General features: G+C 35.9%; 1 protein-coding gene across 1 annotated transcript in view; it reads left to right on the top strand.

Annotated features, from left to right (window-relative positions):
- LOC145664067 (synaptogenesis protein syg-1-like) overlaps positions 1 to 21,671 on the top strand; it is a 997,265-nt gene that overhangs the window by 659,310 nt on the left and 316,284 nt on the right. Inside the window, exon 7 of the mRNA XM_081730408.1 lies at positions 297 to 441. Within this exon, the coding sequence (XP_081586534.1) occupies positions 297 to 441 (145 nt within the window). The remainder of the gene's footprint in view (positions 1 to 296; positions 442 to 21,671) is intronic.

Genomic DNA, 21,671 nt, shown 5'->3' with positions numbered 1-21,671 from the left:
GCCTTTTTTTGAGACAGTTAATTCTTTCATTGAAAACCGGGACTGTCCCGAAAAACTGGGACGTCTGGCAACCCTAGGTATACTGCTAATTCAGCAGCAGAAATTAGTTTCTCCATCCCACTAATTACTTGTCTACTGAATTGAGGAGTCTGTATGAGAAGATGAATCCTTAGAAACCGTTAAATTCCAAATAGACAAAAATACTCTAACCTAAGTCCAATTAACTGACGTAGAATATTGGCTAGTTTGTTTAGATACTGTTAAGAAAGCCTGACATCCTTACATTCTTTTAACAGGCCTATCAAGAGGAGAATAAGACAGTGAGTGAAATAACGTTTTATCCGACGGCTAGCGATCACGGCAGAGTCCTCACTTGCAGAGCAGAGAATCCCTGGTTTCCGGGAGGAATAGAGGAGGATCGGCTGCGTCTCAATGTTGCATGTAAGTATACTTTGTTATATTTAATCGTTTGGAGATGGGCGTGGTGTGTGTCTGTGTACACAACAGATCCTTAAAGACGGATATGGTTTATAAACAGAATATATATGTCTAGGTATACTATGTTACATTTAATCTTTTAGATATGGGCATGCTGTATAAGCACACAACCGATCGTTCTACTGAGGACGGGTGTGGTTTGTAAATAGAATATATTGAGGCGCCTAGTATCAAAACCCGCCAAATCTTTTTTTTTTTTTTTATACCGAAATTGAGTTATATATTGCTTGTTATATGTTTGATCTAAAGGAATTTCATGGAAACAGGATTTTGTTTAAAAGCTTAATATTCCATACTAAAAAACCAGTTCAAATATGGGACTTTGTACGCGTGTATATGGAGCTTTACTGCATGTTTTGCGAGATTACTCGAAACTAAGCGAAATGGACGTGCGAAATGGACCTAGCATATATGTCTAGGTATATCTAATCTTTTACAGAGGGGCGTACCCAACCGATCATTCCGTTCAAGTTGGATTTTTTTTTATTTATTTATTTATAAACAGAACATATAAACTGAGAAGGCGTTTGTGGTTTATAAGCATCATTTGCGTTTAGTTTAGTTCGTAAACTAAGTAATTCAAACCTAGCAATAGACTTGGGTGGCTTTTAGGGTGTCTGTTTATTCATTGCATTTCTCAAAAAAGACTGAGAGCAGTCTAGAAACCCTTTGAAGATGGATGTGACATATAAACACACAATGGACCGTTCTGTTGAAAATGGGTGTGGTATATTTACACAGAATCTGGGCGCAGAGGACAGGTGTAGTTTATAAGCCTTATTTTCGTTTATCACTCTATGTATTGCAATATACTATAACTTTACTTAGATAATTGAATTGTTTATTTTTCTTTCTTCCTTTTTGCGTCTTTGAAGAAAGACTGATTTAAAATAGCCGTACTTAAAGGGTTAAAGATGAACTTATTGTTCGTGCAGATCTGGGCTTAATGGCTAATTATTTCTACCTAACAAAACAATATAATTTTTTGAAAATCCAGTTTCCTTTTCTTTTCTTTTTTCTTTTTTTATTTTTCTTTTTTTTTTTTTTTTTTTTTTTACATTTTTCTTCGTATGGGACTTGCTATTAATTCCGCTGGATACAACTTTATGTTAGTGAACTAGCACGTATTTGCAAAAAAATTGTCATTTCTGTACGTGTTTCTAATATGTGTGATATGTCCTGTATGTGACTTCTCTTAAAAGACATTACATATTCAGTTTACAGTATATACTATATGTTAAGTTACCTTATATTAGATTAGCTCCTGTAAAGTTCAGTTTGGTTAGATTACATGTAAGTTTAGACCTTTAAGGCCTTTTTCGTTACGTTGTCGTGCTCACAAATTCTTAGTAATGAGGTGTCGTTTAAATATTTATGAGCGTGCATTTACCTATAACATTTCATATGTTGGTCATTTGATTGCCGTACTTTCATTCAAAATCAACATATTTTACCTGTAATATTTCTAAACAGATAATTGTCTGAAGTATCCATTATATTATTATTATTATTATTATTATTATTATTATTATTATTATTATTATTATTATTATTATTATTATTATTATTATTATTATTATTGTTTCAGTGAATATATGACAACAGTGTACAAAGCTGATACGTTTAATTGTTAGGCAATAGAATACCTTCAGAAACAAGTATATATATACCGGGTGTTCTAAAAATGGCGTTCACGGACTAAACACTGTCCTATAAGTCAAACTAAAGCGAAAAATGTATATAATTGTATACCTTTCCCGGTCCTCGTCTGGAAATGCGAATCGCACTATGTGGCAGCGTTGCAGATGAAGGATCATGGAATAGATCTACCATCCAATAGTCATAAAATAGTTACATCAGTTCTTTCCGGATGGAACTAAAGTCAGTACATTTTCACACTAGCACCACTTATTAGCGTAAGAATATATTAACTGCATGATGACTTAGTAGAGCAAATCAAATGGTTCCATGATAATTTACGACGATGCCACATAGTAAATCTTTTTATTTCCTATAGTGGCTGATGGAGTGCCGGAAAATATATCATTATACAGCATTTTCACTTTATTTTGACTGTACTGTCCATGGGTACAATTTTTAGAACACCTTATATATATATAAATATATATATATATATATATATATATATATATATATATATATATATATATATATATATATATATATATATATCAACAGTGATATGAAAATATGTTTGAGTAAGAAGGAGCTGCATATCACAAGTGGTTTCCAAGAACATTAAGTCAATTCAAAATATTTAGATATTACATTGCATAGCCTTTTGAATGTTGACTAAAGAAGATGTGCGATTGGATACATAGCCGATGGAAGAGTAATCCAATTAATTTCCATTTTTACTTGAATGAAATGAAAGAAGTGGAATTTCTAAATTGCACCAAGGCTGATAAAGAGTGTACTGGCGCTAATGATTGAAATACTGCCATGAAGAGAGTGGCAGGAAACGAGAGAACCCTTAAAGGAAACACATAATGGTATTTGTCTACCACAAAATCTACTTGGCATGAGTTAGGAGAAAGTTTCAAATAGTATATATAACAGTGAATGCGTACTTAGCAACACTATTTACGAAATTCCAACACAAAAGTAATATTCTTATCAACTGAGGCTTTCCTGTACTTACTTCGTATTTGTTATCATAAAGAAATATTAACCTATAGTATGCATATTAGAGTGAACATATGTCCGACTTTAACAAGATTGTCCCTTTTCTCAAAAATTTATGTGCTGAGAAAAATGTAAACTGGATGTAAAATATCATTTTTTTTAAAAAAAAAAAAAATTGTATTTTGGTTCGTAGTTGCGTGGTATAATTTTTAGAAATACTTACTTCAATCTCCTCGTTGAATCTTCGTTTGAGAGGACTTGAATTTTGTAAAATACTTGTAACGATCCTCTTTGAGCGTTACATTTTCTCAAAGAGATTATTCGATAGGATTACTCATTTAGCTCTTAGTTAAGTGTTATTTCTTTTCCATTTTTATTTTCCCAATTCTCGACCCCTTTGATGGATTCAATATGGTTGACAATTGGGCTGGTTTGTTTAGCTGAATAATGCTACTTTCTTTGTTAGTCTATGGCCTGCATCGAGTCAGATTCTCTCGATTCCGCAAGATGGCGTTAGTGTTTAAACTGGAGTATTTTCATTTAGATCGAATGATTTGTTTGTGAGTATATTCATTAAATAATAACATATATTCAATATACTTTTGTCTTGTCATATTAAATTTTATATTTTAATTTCCATTTAGCTTTGCGATATGCTGCGCAATTAGGAGTAGCCAATTAGGATGCAAGAAGGATTGTGTGAGCGCGTTTTCTGCTCTCCCTCCCCATGCTGTTACGAACATGGCTACCGGGAAGTAGCTCAATATCTACCTACTGAATTAACCGAAGATAATTAGTACATACCGCACAGAGTTATTTGATTTTCTTTTGCATTCAAGACATGCTAAAAAGAGGAGTGTTACATTATTGTTGAAATGCAGAGGTAGTTTTAGTTGACGAACTTGTCAAACTATATTTTCGATTCGCTTGTCTAGAAGCTTACTAATTTAGCTTTTACTAAGTACCTACGCATCTTCAACATCTGAAGTAACGAACATAGATGTCCACCGAAATTCCGCCTGTAGGGCCGATATTCTCTGCGATGACATTAAAAACTGTCTTCCTGCTTTGGTTTTGATCTTACCTCGCTGCTTTTTGATAATCCATCAATCCTGCCTTATGGTATGGGTGACTTCACGAGGTTATGAAGTGAAGATAAATGCTCTCCCTGTGACGTTGTCAGTGTGGATCGTCCTCTGCAGTGACTTTAGTAATTGTGGTCAACTTGTGTCTATTGCTGTCAAAGCTGAGTAAGGTACTGTATCCCGTTCGTCGTTTACTTCTTCTGCCTTGGTGCCGCTATAGTAATTCTGCGCCTGATTTGGAGTGTGTTGTTGCATCATGTCCAGTGTGGCCTGGAGAGATTTCTAAAGATTGGCTCATCGTTCACGTATGCTGCCGTAACCGTGCTCTCCTGAAATTGGTTTCTGCGGTGTTGGTCTCACTCTACTAGTGGGAGTTCTGTGAGTAGCTGCTGAACTGACTTTAATTATCCATACCCAGGTAACCTCTTTCTAATATTAGAATTTCGACGCCACTGGTTGAAGAAGTAAAATTCATATTCAAACTATTTAATATTATTATCATTTCAAGTAATTAGTGAAGTTAACACTGTCTCCGTTCACAGGATCAGTCAGTCACGTATTATCAACATTGTGCATTTCACTTATTCTCATTTCTCTACGATGTCTAAATTGTTGTTTAATACCATACAATTTGTATTTAACATGACTACGTAAAATAAAGGTGAGCTCTCCATCCAGTAAGTCGATTCATACGCCGACGGGGTAGTCCGATGTCAATCTCGTTTCTTTCCCTGCATTAAGCGAAAATAGTTTCTTTAGTCGAGCAGATGTATAAATATCCCATTTATTTCACAGCTAGCTTATGTTCGACCCGTTAGTGGGCACTCCGTATTGTTTGCTATAGTCCATAGTTCATGACCTGTAATCAGAATTTGCCGCGCAAGGAAAAGGTTTATATTAATCCTTGAAGTATTTATATATGTACGTAATCGTTAGTTAAGAAGCTACTTTAAACAGTCTAGTTGGACGCGTCGAAGACTGTGGGCGTTGCTACTGGTACTCACACCTAGATGTGGTGGTGTCAGGGGTGAAATTAGGTTGCTGGCTGGTTTAGTACCTCCTATGAATGTCTCTACTATACATATATTATGTCTCCGCCGCTGTTCAAATTTTAAGCCGAGTTGAGGTGTGGCGCCCTCTGAATACAGTGGGGCGCGGACAAAATCCAAGCGGATAAAATCCAAGAGGACAAAATCCAAGCGGACAAAATCCAAGAGGACAAAATCCAAGCTAAATTCTGACAAGGCGGACAAAATCCAAGGAACAGTATCATGTTCACAGCTGTGATATGTTCCTGTGAACACCCTAATTAAATTGTATGTTTGTTTCTTTCTTCAATTGTCATGCATTCTAAAGTTTTATCTGTAATTCTTCAATTTATTGAAATAACATTTCATTTACTTTTAAAGAACTGAAAATCCAATAAAACATGTAAGATTGTCACAGTAAGAGTGCAGATGAGCTTTAATTACTTATCACATCCATATGAAAGTATGTAAAAATATTATGTGTGTACAAATACATTATAAAAGTATGTATTTTCTTCTCAATATATATACAGTATAATACATTTAAGACCTCAGCATATTATTGTGAGACCAATCATTGGAGTATTTTAATTCAATTCTTATGAGGTGGCATACAGAAGTCTTGATTTGTTTGTTGGTAGTGTTTTATGTATATTTCGAAACAAATAATTATGAAATATGAAGTGTGTATTTTTAATAATGTAATAATGTGTGTGAATTAAATAATGTAAAAGTGTTATCTAGAAAATCGAAATGTGAAAATGTGTTTAGACAAACTAAATGAAAATGTATATATTATTGGTTATTTTGACAATTGTAACTAAAGTAGATGCTTTGAGGGTAGAGAAGTATTTTTTATATCTAAATTATATCTTTCTAATTTTATTTTTACTTTAATTCTCAATCAATATAATAGAATTAAGTAAGTAGTGTACTCTTTCTAAGACTGGGCTGCTTTGCTGTTATTTGTTATCTCTGATATTAGCCAGTGCTTTCATTTTCTGGTTAATTTATGTGAGTATACTCTTTTTAGTCAAAATATTTCTGATCACCCTAAATTGGATTCACCTGGGCATGTCCTAGCAGTGACCAGACTATTTGATGAGTAATTAAAGCTCATCTGCACTCTTACTGTGTCAATCTTACATATTTCATTGGATTTTCAGTTCTTTAAATGTAAATGAAATATTATTTCAATAAATTGAAGAATTACAGATAAAACTTTTGAATGAATTACAATTGAAGAAAGAAACAAACATACAATTTAATTAGGGTGTTCACAGGCACATAACACAGCTACGCACATGATACTGCTCCTTGGATTTTATCCGCTTGGATTTTGTCCGCCTTACCAGAATTTAGCTTGGATTTTGTCCTCTTGGATTTTGTCCGCTTGGATTTTGTCCTACACTCGAATACAGTTGGTTGCGGAAAGGTAGTGGAAACGTTATGTTCTTTGGAAGGAGGATGATCGACTCGGCCGCATAACTACTCCCTCTGTAATGAGATGTTCTTGTAAGCAGCAATGTACCTCTCTGTATTCTCCTTTCAATCATTACAATGTAGCTTACTAAAGTTTTCTATCTCAAATGTTTGTTCGAGAAATGTAAACAACTGCCTGACGTATTATCAAGGATAACATTTATTACACTGTTGTTACTGGTTATTCCATTGCGTTGGTGTGAGAAGTTTTCTAAAATTTCGAGAGACTGAAGTACATATGTCTAATGATATCTTTTTTAAACTATCGTTATTGAGTCTAGCTGAACTTTATAATCGCTAACATTGATATAATTCCTGCAACTATCTGCTGTTCGCTAAAAGAGGTTAAATAAATATAATATGCAAATTATATGGTGTTATTTGGTAATGGATTTTTTTCTTCTCATGGTAGCGATGACACCAATGGTGTGCAAGAATCTGGAAATAAATGGCGTTGTGCTTACTGGCCTATAATCGTAGCATAAGAAAGAAAGTAGTTTCGGCGACCCAATTTTTTCTCTTTCTTTTCTTTTTCTCTTTCTTTCCCCTGTGCGATATTAGCTACGAATGAAAGAACCTTACGTCTCAAGTTAGCAACCCAGTCGAGGATAAGTGGTTGGTTTCAAGTTGGCTTTCCAGCCATAGGATTCAAACAGCGAAAAGTGTTACATACTTTCATACATTTCGACAGATACCTTCGTAGTAAACTTCATATTTTGATATTGGAAACCTTAAATAATCAACTGCTACTTCTTGTTGACTGGCCTGACTAACAATATAACAATGGCTATATCTAGGTGTATATGCCGTATTATTTTGAATTCGATGGTTAGTGTGCCGAAAACCGAAAAATTTTACAAACTGCTGAATTATTTTTCCGAGTTTTGAATATTAATGACTGTAATAATATGATGTTATGTATTTGTTATTTGAATGTGTTCGGAAATCAACATCCTTAGATACGATAAATAGATCAAATTAGCTATTGGTGCAAATGAACAATTAACTTTTGTGAATATCTTAGCTTACTTAGCACATAAGTATCAACCTCATATAACATACATGTCCCAGCACTAGTAATTTCACTAACGCGGATTTAGCCAAGTTATTTCGTGGCTACAGTATAGGATGATCTACACAAAAGTATTTGCGCTATTGTCCTAAAAGAGTACGAGTTTCCCGATTGCAGAAAGAGCATCGTCTTTCATTTAGTTTAGCAGATCATAACTACAAGTAAACATTGCATTTAACCTCAAATTTTCTTACTCAAAACTTTCGTTAAGCCCAACCCTCAGCTTCTATGATCTATAACTCTGGTATCGAACAATAACATGGGAAAATATTTTACATGCGTACAAAGCAAATTAAAGAATTACCTCTATGATACCAACCTTAGAATTGAATTAATTTTATAGATCGTGTACGATATTTACTGTCCGTGTGATTGATTTAAACAAATAAAACTGAAATGGAAGATGAGAAATTTGTTTTTCGTATACAGAGCCTTTGAAAACAAATGGTTGCATTTCATGGGGCTGGTGATGATGAGTGATTGTAATTGGTTAGTTAAATGATATATCGTTTTGTTTAGCAACTCAGATACTTAATAATGGCAAAAGCAAATGCACTGTTACCAAAATCCACTCCAACAAAAATTTTTAAAGAGGGTTTGCATGCCAATATGTTTCTATGTGTGTACTATTCACAATACGATACACAACTTTATATCAAATAAATTGTGTTCCGTGTAAATATATACCACATGAAAACAAGTATCAACGAGGCAATTGGCACTGTTTCGCCAGACAAACTTGACACGATCTAGTGTGAAGTTGATAATTGTCTGGTGTAAAATTTATTATTGTCTGGTATGAAACTGATTATTGCCTGGTGTGAAATTGATTATTGCATGATATTAAATGGATTATTGTCTGGTGTAAAATTTATTATTGTATGGTGTGAAATTGATTACTGTCTGGTGTGAAATTGATTATTGTCTAATCTGACATTGATTATTGCCTGATGTGATTATTGTCTGGTCTGACATTGTTTATTGCCTGGTGTGAAATTGATTATTGTCTGGTGTGAAACTGATTATTGCCTGGCATGAAATTGATTATTGTATGGTATGACATTAATTATTTTCTGGTGTAAAATTGATTATTGTATGCTGTGAAATTGATTATTGTCTGGTGTAAAATTGATTATTGTATGATGTGAAATTGATTATTGTCTAGTGTGAAATTGATTATTGCGTGGTGTGAAATTGACTATTGTTTAATGTGAAATTGATTATTGTCTGGGGTGAAATTGATTACTGCTTGATGTAAAATCGATTATTGCCTGATATGAAATTGATTATTGTCTGGTGTAAAATTGATTATTGCCTGGTGAAACTGATAATTGTCTAGTGTGAAATTGGTTATCGTCCGGTGTGAAATTGAACCTTAAAGCACTGTATTTGTTTTCCTGTGAATAAACTATTTAAGTTGCCAAACAAACTGTGCTATCATCTAACGACGTAAGTGTCATCACTACTGCACAGCAGCCTTACGAAACTCCACCATTCTTCCTCGCAGACACTGTATTTGGATTATTCTTTCTCGAATACCACATATTTTACAGAATATATATATTTTATATCCTTAGATCACTTTATATACAAAGAAAGTAATGTTTAAAATTTCCAAAGCTCTGACTCTGATCTTAAACATACAGCGTGAAGATGCAAATAATATTTTTTTGGGTATATACAATTTTCTACTAGTAAAAACATGTGTCAGTAGCCAGCTCAGCTTGATATGTTAGAACGTATACTACAAAGCACTATGTACACGTGTATATATATATATAAGATTTTGTCTCGTGTGCAACCAAGTCTTAATATATACTACGTATATTACAATCTGACACAGTACTTTGTTCCCATCGTCCAGAGAAAATATTGTCATTTACTAGCTTTTTCCCCCTCAGAACACGTTGTGAAATAGGTACATGGGCTAGCTAGAACAGAATATGAGCGCGAGTGAAAATTAAAAGAAAAAAACGCCAATAGAATACCCGCGAAAATGGAAGAATTCTTATTATTCTACACCCGCTTACGTGTAACGCTATATGTTATATCTTTATGTTGGCTGCGCAAGGGAAGAGAGTTACCGTGCTTCAGCTAAGAATTCCAGGGTAAGGGATTTGCGCGGAGATAAGTGTCAGACGAAACAGGACGAAAGAGAACTGAATATGGGACATGCGAAGAATAACACGAAGACTCGCTTTCTTTTGTTCTTCTTTTACACTTTATTAGAAAGAGAGAGAGAAAAAATAGGCTTGGGTACAGAGAATGCAAAAGTATTAATATAACAGACGAAGTATTAAATGAACCCAATGCTTTTGAGTAAAACTTTTAATTCATTCCAACTAATCTGATATGAGGTCAAAACATATTTTCTTTCCTCAGTGCTCAACCACGTGATCAAATAAGCATGTATTTTGAGTTTTGATGTCCCTCATTCCTCCACCAACCTTCGCATACGGATGAGCAGATTGCACCTAAACATGTCTAGAAAATTAATTACAAGTTTCGTAAGACTATTATATATTTTTAAAAGATTTTACTAAATTAACTTGTATAACCTTAAAAAATTCTATTTCAATGTAATTGTAAATTTAATTTGAACATTTCTCACTTATTTGAAGAATTAGGATCAGGAATTAGATTTTGGGGCTTCCGGAATGTATGACCATGTTAGCCTGTCACGTATAAGGAATGGGGTGTCACTCGGCGGTCACACTATCCAAGGAAAGGAAAGGAAGTAAAAATTAGTGAAGGGAGGAAGCGACCTGTGACCTGTATGAAATTTGCCTGTGGGAATGAGGAAAACCTGGCCTGGATGGCTAACCTAGAAAAGCTTTTTACATATTTTCGAAAGAGTGTCCCCACCGGGAATGGAACCCGGAACCACTTGCACCGAAGACGAGAGCGTTAGCGTGTCATTTATTTGGAAGTCGGAAGTTGTGACATAATGCTGAAATGGAAAACTATGACAAGAGTTGGGAATTGAAAGGATAGTTTCAGTATTAGTACGATAATTTCATCTCAATATGCAATCCCAAAGCAAATGCAATAATATGTACTCGTACTATGAAAACGCAAACCTGATGACAGCTAAACTTCAAATGATAAAAAAAAAAAAAAAAAAACAGCACGTGCGTCATTCATACGCTCTGACATTTTCACATCAAATTTATTTTTAAGTGCAAATTTTGCAGAACTTCGATCGTTATAAATTCTCGCTTTGCTAAGGACTAAATATGGCATATGCTACAAATAAATATACACTGCAATGTTTCAAATTTGATCTATATATATGAAAATGGAAGTGACTATGTTTGGTACATCATATCTCTTGATCTACCCGATCGATCTCCATCAAATAAATTTTCAACATAGGTGAAGTTGGGAACTGTGGTGGCTTTTATCATTTCACTTTGACGGTGCAACTTAGGGAAGGGAAGAAGGAGATATTAAAAAATGATCGAAAATGACTGGGTCGAATCCATAGCTTTCGTGATCGCTGAGATGAACCTTGACACTTTCGATGCCGTTTAAATCAAATTCAACTATCCAACTTGTGGGAGGGGATATATATACAGGGTGCGGCAGATCCAACTAAGCAGTTTTAAGGAGCAATAAAAAGTAAATCTGGATATATAGAGAAAATGTTTTTATTTTATAAGTTAGTACAATATATCATTTCACATTCATTTAGTTTTGAAAATAATGTCCGCAAGATGGCGGCCGTTAGCATCAATACATTGTTGTAGACGATCCCTGAAGTTTCGAGCAGCTCTTGCACACATATCGCGGAATGTGGCATTCACTTCGTCAACAATCCGCTGTTTTAACTCTGGTAGGGTGTGAGGGCGGCTTTTGGAAACCTTTTCCTTCAGATATCCCCAAAGAAAGTAGTCACAAATGCTCAAATCTGGTGACTGCGGTCTGAAATCCCCAATGCAACAGCATGTCGTCGAGCAGAACGTTGCGGCGATTGTTGAACTGCTGTTCTCACCCGCTGTAGATTTTCTGTCGTTCTGATAGATCTGCGTCGGCCATGTGTATCTATTCTTAGCGTGCTTCCAGTTTCCTCCAACTGCCGAACCCAGGACCGAATTGTATTTGCATTAGGAACGGCATTGTTGCGTGGAATGTCGAACTGTCGCCGAAAAGCTCGTTGTGTAGCGATCACAGATCTGTTGTTTTCATAATAAGCTCGAACGGCAAAACCACGATTTGCACCGGTCCAGATCATATTAGCTACTGAAATGGGGTTAACGACTGAACAAAGGCAGACCACGTTCAACTACCTATCCCCACCACAGCTCTCGCGGTAATCGATAGAAACTGCTTAGTCGGTTCTGCCGCACCCTGTATATATGTTCGAAAATGACCGATATTAGCGTCGAATCCATAGTTTTCGAGGTCTCCGAGACGAATAGTTGCTCTTTCAACGCCATTTAAATTCAAATTCACCCCTTTATATTCAAAATGAAACGTATTCTTCTCGTGCAAAGAACAAATATTCTACCAGTATATAATATTACACAAAATACTATGCATAGTATTTAGACACTCGAAAGTCATACGGTATTTTACACAAACTAATCTCTATATAATCGATTACTGAATCGGATAGAACACTATCTCCTTTGATATTTGAAACAAAGTTAAAATCTCAACATGACTGGTATACCTCACAATCACCGACTCTTAAATGCAAGAATCATTAAAATTTACTGTTTAGCGACTGAGTTTTTGTTCCAGTAGTTCAATTTTAAAATAATAATCTTACTAGAAAAACCAATATTTAATGCATAAATAACCAATAATTCTTTTAAAGACGAAAAGCTAAAAATACTTATTGTTCGTAGCTGTTACTGATATTCTTTAAACGGCAGAATAACAACTGCATGGAAATTTAAGATTTGTCCGTATACATCGTGAAAACGTATAGACGTAATCAGCAATTTGTATTCCCCTTTTGCAGTGACAAACCATGGCGAAATAGAGGAGTCTGTTTTGATTACCTATCAGCTTCTGTGGAATATATTAATAGAAAATTAACATCTACGTCAAACTCTGTCTGCCAAGAAGATTAAAGTTCTGTTATATTACATGATAACATTAATTATACAATATTCTATTGTATAACCAATATTGTTATATAATCTTCAACTCGAGATGCATGTTACATGGATATAACATTGCTTCCTCAGAAATGCTAGAATAAATAAGATGGGATAAATATTCGCCTAAGTTTGCAACTAGTGTTATTTCTAATGGTTTTACAAAAGACAATTTCCTATGAATATATCTGAATATGTAATAGAACTCTTCATTTATAAAGCTGCAGACGTAATTATAAGAAACAAATCTATATCATTGAAATGTATAGCTTGAACGATTTCTTCGTATATTGTTTTGATAATGTTAGGAAGTTGATGAAGTTCAAATTTGACATGAAATGTTAGTTAAAGGAGTTTGTTGTTAGAGGTTTATCACATCTACTTCAATCTCGTTTACATATAGAAATTGGATTACTTGAATAACTTGATATCGTTTCAATAAATCTGGCAGAATTTGTGTCGAAGTATCAAGAAAAAAAGCGCGATGTGTAAATAATGTGAACGATTATTTTGTAATTAGAAAATTCATCTATTTCAATTGTAATTCAAGGGATATTTCAATATATTTAAACTAACTACGTAAGCATACATTGAGGTCTGTAGAACCCTGATTAGTGCCATAATTGTCGGGGGCAGGGAGTCAACTGCTCTCTCATTTAAGACTCCCGTCGTTCCAGAGGGGTAAGAAAACTTTTTTACTCCCTATGATTCGATACGAACATGAATGTATATGTGAAGTCTGGACTAGATTCACAACATCCCAAAATCAACACAAAATAATAACAATAATCTTTAAAATGAAACTAATATATGATCTTAGCCCATTTCAGTAAAATGTCTACCATTAGGTATATAGTCCACAGAAATAATACATATTTCTAAAGAGTTTAACTTATATTAAATACTGATCCTTCAATTTAATTTGTGAAGCATGGAATAAGCCCAGTAACCATTTATAAAAAAATTGATAAATAAAAAATAAATAAAATTATTTAAAGTACGTCTGGTGCCCCGTCATGTAAACAAAATATATTTTCCTAAAAAAAAAAGACCATAAATCTCAAGCACCAAGAAGGCTTTCGGCCAATTGGCACGTGTTTGGCTTTCTACACTTTACCCTTTGAACGCGAGCTTTCATACAATCTGTCTTTTGTTGTACTCACAAACAATACTCAAGGTCCTTCGCAGAGCGTCTTAGCATTGCTGGCCGGTCACTGGCAATTGACTTGTCGCCAGTGTAAAACGCTTGCGTCGACCTTGAATGGAACACTGAATGCAAGGTTGCCCCCATGTAACTTCGTTACTGGAATCCAGCTTGCGACATGCTTGCAGACTTTCCAATCAAGCTGGATGCACGCTTGCCGACTTCCAATGCATGCTTACAGCAAGCGGTTTGCAAATTGTCTCTGCTACAAGGGATGTATTCTAGGCCCTGCTTGAGTAAAACGCCAACGGAAGCCTCTAGAGGTAATAATGATAGTTATTAAGGTTTTAAATTCTAATGGATTTAGGGAATAAAAAAATATAAATCGACAACTGCTTCAGTGATTAATCCTGTCCAGATGAATCGTTCAAAAAACCAGTCACGTTTGATCGCAAACTGGAGTTTTTTCGTGTCTTGTAAGATTTAATTAACATCATGTCAATGAAAGTTAGTTGCTACACGTGTGAAAACGGATTTTGTCGCAAATTGGACTGATCGCAAACTGCACAGAATCCACCCAGCCACTCAACCCTTTTATTTATTTATTTATTGGAGTTAAATCTTCATAGTTTGTACAAATACTGTCGTTTCACAATGTAAAACAACCCATTGGTTTTTCGTGTTCGTATCACTTTTTTATATACATTTTTGACATTCATAGCTCGCCATTAAAAATGCAGCACCAAGATGGAGACATCGTAGGAAGTTCAAATTTGCACAATATAGGGAGCTTACAAGGAAAACAATTGATTTGATTTGATTTGATTTTAAGTTTAGCGTACCGTTCAGCAATTAGGCTTTGTGAAACGTTGGACCTACAGTTTAACGTGGGATCCGAACCACATGGTCTTCCGTCCTGCATTGCCGGTCTCCCACGCCGGAGGCGCGTACACTAATCGTTTAGTCGCGAGGAAACTCGGATAAGCAACACAGGCATCAGGTATTCCATGTAGTCGCAGCAAGCAGAGGCTGACCAGAGATCCAGAGCTTAACGGCAGACAAAGGTTGTTGTTCTGTGAATGTCTGCAGACGGTCAAAAGATGCTTTGTCGTAGAGTGTGGCAGTCCTTCCAGCAGGTTTTAGTCTTTGATTGCGGACAAACACTGGCGTATCGCGAATGTGATTTAACCTTCCGCAAGATTCGTGTCGATATTGGACGAAATGTGGCCACAGTGCAGCTCATATGGACTTGACTCCACGAAGGTGCTATCTGGATACATAATGGATATCAACTGCCGTACCTTTCCACAGAATGCGAAAATAGACTGTTTGTGTATATCTCTTGCAGATCGGGCAGTCACATCCCGCACAGTAGTAAAAGCTTTAGAGGCTGTTGCATAGCGCTCAATGTCCCATGAACAGTACTACATTCTCTGGCAGAGCGAGGCATATTTCACGATGCTTATTGCTGTGGCTTCCGCTGTATGTGTATATGAGGCTACAATGGTGTCTGCATGCAGAGATAAATGACAGAACACTTTCTCTTCAGACGAACCCCGCTTCTGTCTGAAGCATCTGATGGTCTCATTCGTTCCTGACACTACTGTGGCACTAGGCTGAACAACGTCTGTATTTTACATCCGGCATTGGGTGATATAGTGTAGGGTACCATTGGATTCCGTTCGATTCGAACATCCTAAGCATCGAAGGCCATTTGACAAGTCATAGGTATATTGACGATGTATTTGACCCCATTCTGGTTCTTTTAACACCAGGGACGTAGTGTTCGTTAAGGCTATAAGACTTAGCCTATCCATTTATTTATACATCAGCCTCGTTCCTTTTGGATATTATACAATTAATTTTATTAAAATGGATTTATTTTATAATACGCTGTTTAAACATCAAACGAGTTGAAGCGAAGCTTCTGCAAGAACACATTGAAGGCTATCGCCGGCTAGCCTTCCGCTTCTCTCATGGAATTAGGAGAATGGGGCGGTGACAATCACTTTCCCGCCACCCTCAGCAGACGAAAACTTCTTGAGCTATACACAAATTCAACATGATGCAACGAAAGTGGACGAATATTGACGAAAGGTTAGCCTTTCGGGTGTTTGGCGAAACAAAAGCGACAGGATGCGGTCTTGGAAGAAACTATAGAACAGAGACTATGAAAAATTTGAAGCTCACATTCAGTAACGAGTTTTGACCAAGAAAAAAAAAGAGACAGAGAGAATAAAAATGTTATGTTATGATGAATAGTATTAATTCATCAGGGAACTTATTGCGTACTGGTTTGCGTTATCACGGCGTAAAATTTACATTTTAGTTTTCGATAATTGACATAGCAGTTATGTTGTATTTTTTGCGTTGCGTTGCTATCCGCAAGTTTTTCGAAGATCTATACTGAAGAAGATCTCAGATGATTTATAGTTTCTTTTTTTTTCATACTTTCAATCTAAAAATAGCTTTTTCTTTAAAAATCGTCAATTGACTGTGAGCTACTGCTCCACTGTTTTTCATTAATATGCTGATATATGTTGTTGTGGGTGAAGTGCTTAAGTTTGTCTATGATGTGGGGAAGTTACACTTAAGATCGTCCTATAGCTATCCGTTTTTATTTGTTTCTTTGAAACAGAAATACAGTGTATGTGTGATATGCGAGTAAGGAAACCGTATATGTAAGGGGAAATATGAAGCAGAACCACTCTTATACTTTTTCTTGCATTGTATGAAAAATATATGGCATGAATTAGCATTTTTCTATCAAGCATTACAGCATAGTCAGAACACTAAGACGTGATCGTTTAAATAAAGGCGTAATAGTTTTTTTTCGGGGGGGTAACTTAAATTCACTTTACACTCATATATGCATACAATAAAAATTGCAAGTTTCAGGGGATTGGGGCCCCTCCTAGCCACCCTCTAGTTACGAAGCTAACTTCAGCCTACCCACTTCAAAACTTCACGCTGCGTTACTGTTTAACACACCTGCGGGAACTACATTTCATAAGTATAACGTCTGTCCTCACGTATTGCCTATAGTTTCTGGCAGGGCACAATGTTCCTGTGCTTCCTTCGACGGTGCGTTCTCCTGATCTTTCGCCAGTATAATTAGTCTAGTTTATGGTAGCACAACTGCTCTCAAACCTGTGACCTTCGTAAGCTACAGTTGATGAGCTTTGTCATAGCGGTGAAGACGCATGGCTTGCCATGATCCAAGGACATCCAAGGACTCATTCTCTCAATGTCTCGCCATGTAGCAACCATTTTGACCACGCATGGTGGGCCTACAGACTACTGACCGCTACAGCCAGTTTTGCTCCGCCGTCGCCACGTTGTCACGCACCGCACAGAACAGGAAGTTTAGTCTAGGCTACTCATACCATTAAATGTCTGCCTGTTAACATAAGGGCTCATGTCTTGTCTCCTTCTTGGTGCTGCATTTTTAATGATGAGCAGTGTAGCTACTGAACTTCGCTAGAATTTATCGAATCTATATACGGAGGTAATTACATTGTATCGAGAAAAATATATCTACATTGTAATACAGTATCTACAACTAATCTTCGAAGTAAAAGAATTTGAGATCAGAAAAGAATTCATGAAAAGCAAGATAATCTTCGTTACATAAGTGTTTACGAACAATGGGAAACAATAATCTAAAATGTTTGTATCGTTTAGTTTAAACATTTCATGAACAGTTAAAGATATTCGAGACAGACGAAAAAAATACTCTATTTAAAATACAGAGCACGTAGTGAGAGTAATGGGTTCCTGATTGGGTATTACTGAATCTTCCCTGCTAATCAGCGGGGAATTACAGGTGATCGTGGGCTCGTGACCAGAAATGGCAATTGAAGCTTCCTCCTGTTCTCTCTTCAACTGTAAAACCGAGTTATCTCGTCATCCATTTCTAGTATTCTCCCTCTCCCCCTTCATTCTTCCACCCTCCCCCACTTGTTTTTCAGTTCAGTCTAGCCTTAATTGTTACTATTCAAATATCTACACCAATTGGAATGGTTTCCATTGTTGTGGCTTCGAAATAGCGCCCTGTTCGTTGCACATGTGATCGCTTGAAAGATGAAACGGTTTGACATGTATTGTTCCAAAAGATAATTCGTGCTTAATAAGCATTAATTAAGTGCACAATATGAGTAAATGAAACTCATTGTTTTGTTTTATTTTAAATTGTGCCTGAACTACATAATGCTATGCAGTAGAAAATTGGGATTAAACAGCTAAAAATGTTCCGTAATCTGAATAAGGAAATAATCACAATAATAATACAATGAAAATCTCTTAACGGAAAACTTCCCTATAACTGAATAACGGTCTGATTTTTGTCCGTACTATATATATATATATATATATATAGAGAGAGAGAGAGAGAGAGAGACAGGGTGTTAATGAACTAAACCGACAAACTGTAAGAGGTGATTCCTCACATCAAAATAAGAGAAAATGTTCATGTGGACCTGTGGGGAAAAGTGCATAATTTCAGAGGTAGGGCTGTCCAAAATCGCGAAAAGGACAAATTTCAATAGGCCCTACTTCGAATTTGAAAAATTGTGGACAGTGGTCCTTATTAGTGTAAAGGAAGTCACGCATACACAGTTCAAAACTGCACATTTTATTAATGTTCAATGGGTGTGCAGGGGGAAATACCCACACACGCCATCAACCGAATTTTGAGATATGCTCTAACTTTAACATTTGTCCAAAGTAGGCAAACGATAAGCCTTGATAGCAGTGAAAACGGAATCCTTTGGCACGATGTCGGAAGTGTTAACGATCGTCAGCAGCACGATCTCTCGTACTCGGGAAAACGTATGCTGCGATGTTTTCTTTCACGCTTATAAGTGAAGAAAACGTGAAATATACCGTTACGAAATACATCACATCACACGTTATTTTGAACATAAAAGACGCATAGAGGTGCCGGTTCCCTCCGAAGCACTGGATATCGATCATTGTCATGGCTTACCTCCTGCCTACTTTGGACCCTCGTTGAAATCAATGTATATCTAAAAACTCTATTGAGAGCACATCTGAGAATTACACTCTGTAGGGAATACCATGCACACCTATTGAGAATTCATGAAATATCCATTTTTGGATTGTATATGCGTTGCTTCCTTTACACTGATAAGAACCACCATTAACAGTTTCTGGAATTCGAAATACGGCCTGTTGAATTTAGGCTTTTTCGCGATTTTGGACAGCCCTAGCTTTTCAACATAGGTCCATATGAACTTTTTCTCTTATTTTGATGCGAGGAATCACCTATTCAGTTTGTAGGTATAGTTTATTAATACCCTGTATATATATATAATCGGGTGTTCTAAAAATGGCGCCCACGGACCACAGAGCACTATTTTACAGGATAAAATAAAGCGAAAATGTTATATGATGGAATGCTCTCTGGGGCTCTCCTTCAGCGCCTATGAGGAATGAGAATTTCACTATGTGGCAACATTGCCTATTACCTTACAGTTAGAATCATTAGCATTGCTCTACAAATCCAACAAACAGCAATATTGATTGTTAAGGTAATAAGTGCTGCTAGTGTCAACATCTATTGACTTTAACTCTCATCTGGCAGGAATCGATGTAATTATTTGATGGATTGGTAGAAATAACCTATGGTTCTTTATCTGAGACGTTGCCACATAGTGCAATTCGCGTCTCCAGACAAGGACCCGAAAGGTATACAAATATATATATTCGTATAACTTTCGGGTCCTGTGTGTGTGTAATATGGGACTTAAACACTGTCAGATATGGACTCTGACAATCTTCTTTACCTCCAAAGTTTTGATAACCTCTCCATGACGGATATGATTTAGTTTCACTTCGTATGTATTTAATGGAAGATACTGTCTGAAATTTAAAAGTAAGTGTTCAATACAGTATAATAGGAAAGAATAAATACTTCCTCACTAAATGCGTTAATCAATGTCTTACAGAAACCCAACACAGAACAATCTGAAACATAACTTGAAATTGTTCTTTTCTCCGTCAACAATGAATTGGGACGGAGGTTATCATATATATTATTAGTATACAGACATTGTCTTCGATCCGCCGAGCTATTACATTAGTATAATAGTGATACGAAGACAAACTTCTTCCACTTGTGTTGAAGAAAATCTGAAAGTATAGTAAGCTAAAATAAAGGAATAGATGGATAATTAGCATTAAGGGTACGATGTATACAAAAATTCATTAAACAGAGAGTTACTTCCACACGACAAAAATTACTTCTCTGATAAAACTTACTTTTACCTAGTAGGGTGTCCTAAAGGCATTAAAATGATGTTTGTTTATCTATCACACATTTCTGACCAAAGGCTTTTTATTGTGAAACTAAATGAATGTGCAACAGTTATAGCAGCTCAGTGTTACCTTCCTCAGAAATTCAAACCTCATGGATTACAGATATTCCATTAACAATTCTCCTCCCCTTTTTTATCAACATTTCCTGTTTTCCACATGAGTCATGTTTTTAAGGAGCTTTTACCAGGTCATTCTCTCTCTCTCTCTCTCTTACCCATACCATATTCAAATTATTTTCTTTGTCACTGTAATAATCTTCCTACATTTGTTATTGTTTTTCCGCATGTCTAGATCATTCCTTGTCGATCCTTGTAACAACGTGGCTAAGTAGTCACAGTCTTGATTTATTCTTCAGGTCACCTATTATTTGTTAATTCCTCATTCTGTCTTTCTTTCTCACACCATATATTAACACCTCACTCGATTCAAGTTCGTTGTACTCAAAAATATTCTTTGTATGCCGTACATAATTAGCGAATGTGCCCTCTCCGCTGGTCCTTTGCCTTTGATGCAATACGTCCCGGCTTCGATTCAAGGTAGGAGAACCTTGAATATATTATGGTAGGTTTGATTCCATCTTACACTCTAGGTCTACGTCTCACGTAGTCTCACCGTTGGAAAGAGAAACTTAACTTTATCACACATCATCATGATCATCGCAGTCTTATATAGGAATGTAAAGTGTTTTTACTTCTACTTAGTTTGTACACATTTATCGCCAATAATTCCTCGTTTATTTGGTTTCTTATTCTCCACCATCTTCTAATGGCTCATTCGTGGCTAAGCGGTTAGCGTAAGCGTCTTTGGGGTGAGAAACCCGGGTTCAATTCCCAGCGAGAGCTTATGTGGTTCCGATTTGACGTTAAACTGTAGATCTACGTCTCATATAGCCTCGCTGCTGAACGGGACGAACTAAAATAAAACAAATCAGCACTCTCTTTTCTCTATACATTTTTCTTCAGATGCGATCGATCCTCAACACCTAACTTGATTTACTCTCTTAATGTTCTTTGATTGTCAACTGTATCGTTCTCTTTCCATTACTTTACATGTTCTGTCTTACTTCTTGTCACTTGTAATGCTCTTTCCTTAAGAGTTGTTCTTCTTTCGAATTTTTCTTCTGTGTTTAATCATATAATATAACACAATTCATTCCCAGTGAGAAATTTTGAGAGGAATCTTTCCTGGTAGAAATGAGTTGGTTCGATTAACTTCTGAGAAGCAGATTTAACTATTTTCTCCTTATTTCATTAACTAATTCCAAAGAAT

The sequence above is a fragment of the Thermobia domestica genome, chromosome 11 (assembly GCF_964235325.1).
Source record: "Thermobia domestica chromosome 11, izTheDome1.hap1.1, whole genome shotgun sequence".
Taxonomy (NCBI): domain Eukaryota; kingdom Metazoa; phylum Arthropoda; class Insecta; order Zygentoma; family Lepismatidae; genus Thermobia; species Thermobia domestica.
Note: the sequence above shows the minus strand (reverse complement) of the source record. Positions and strands in the feature narration are given on the sequence as shown.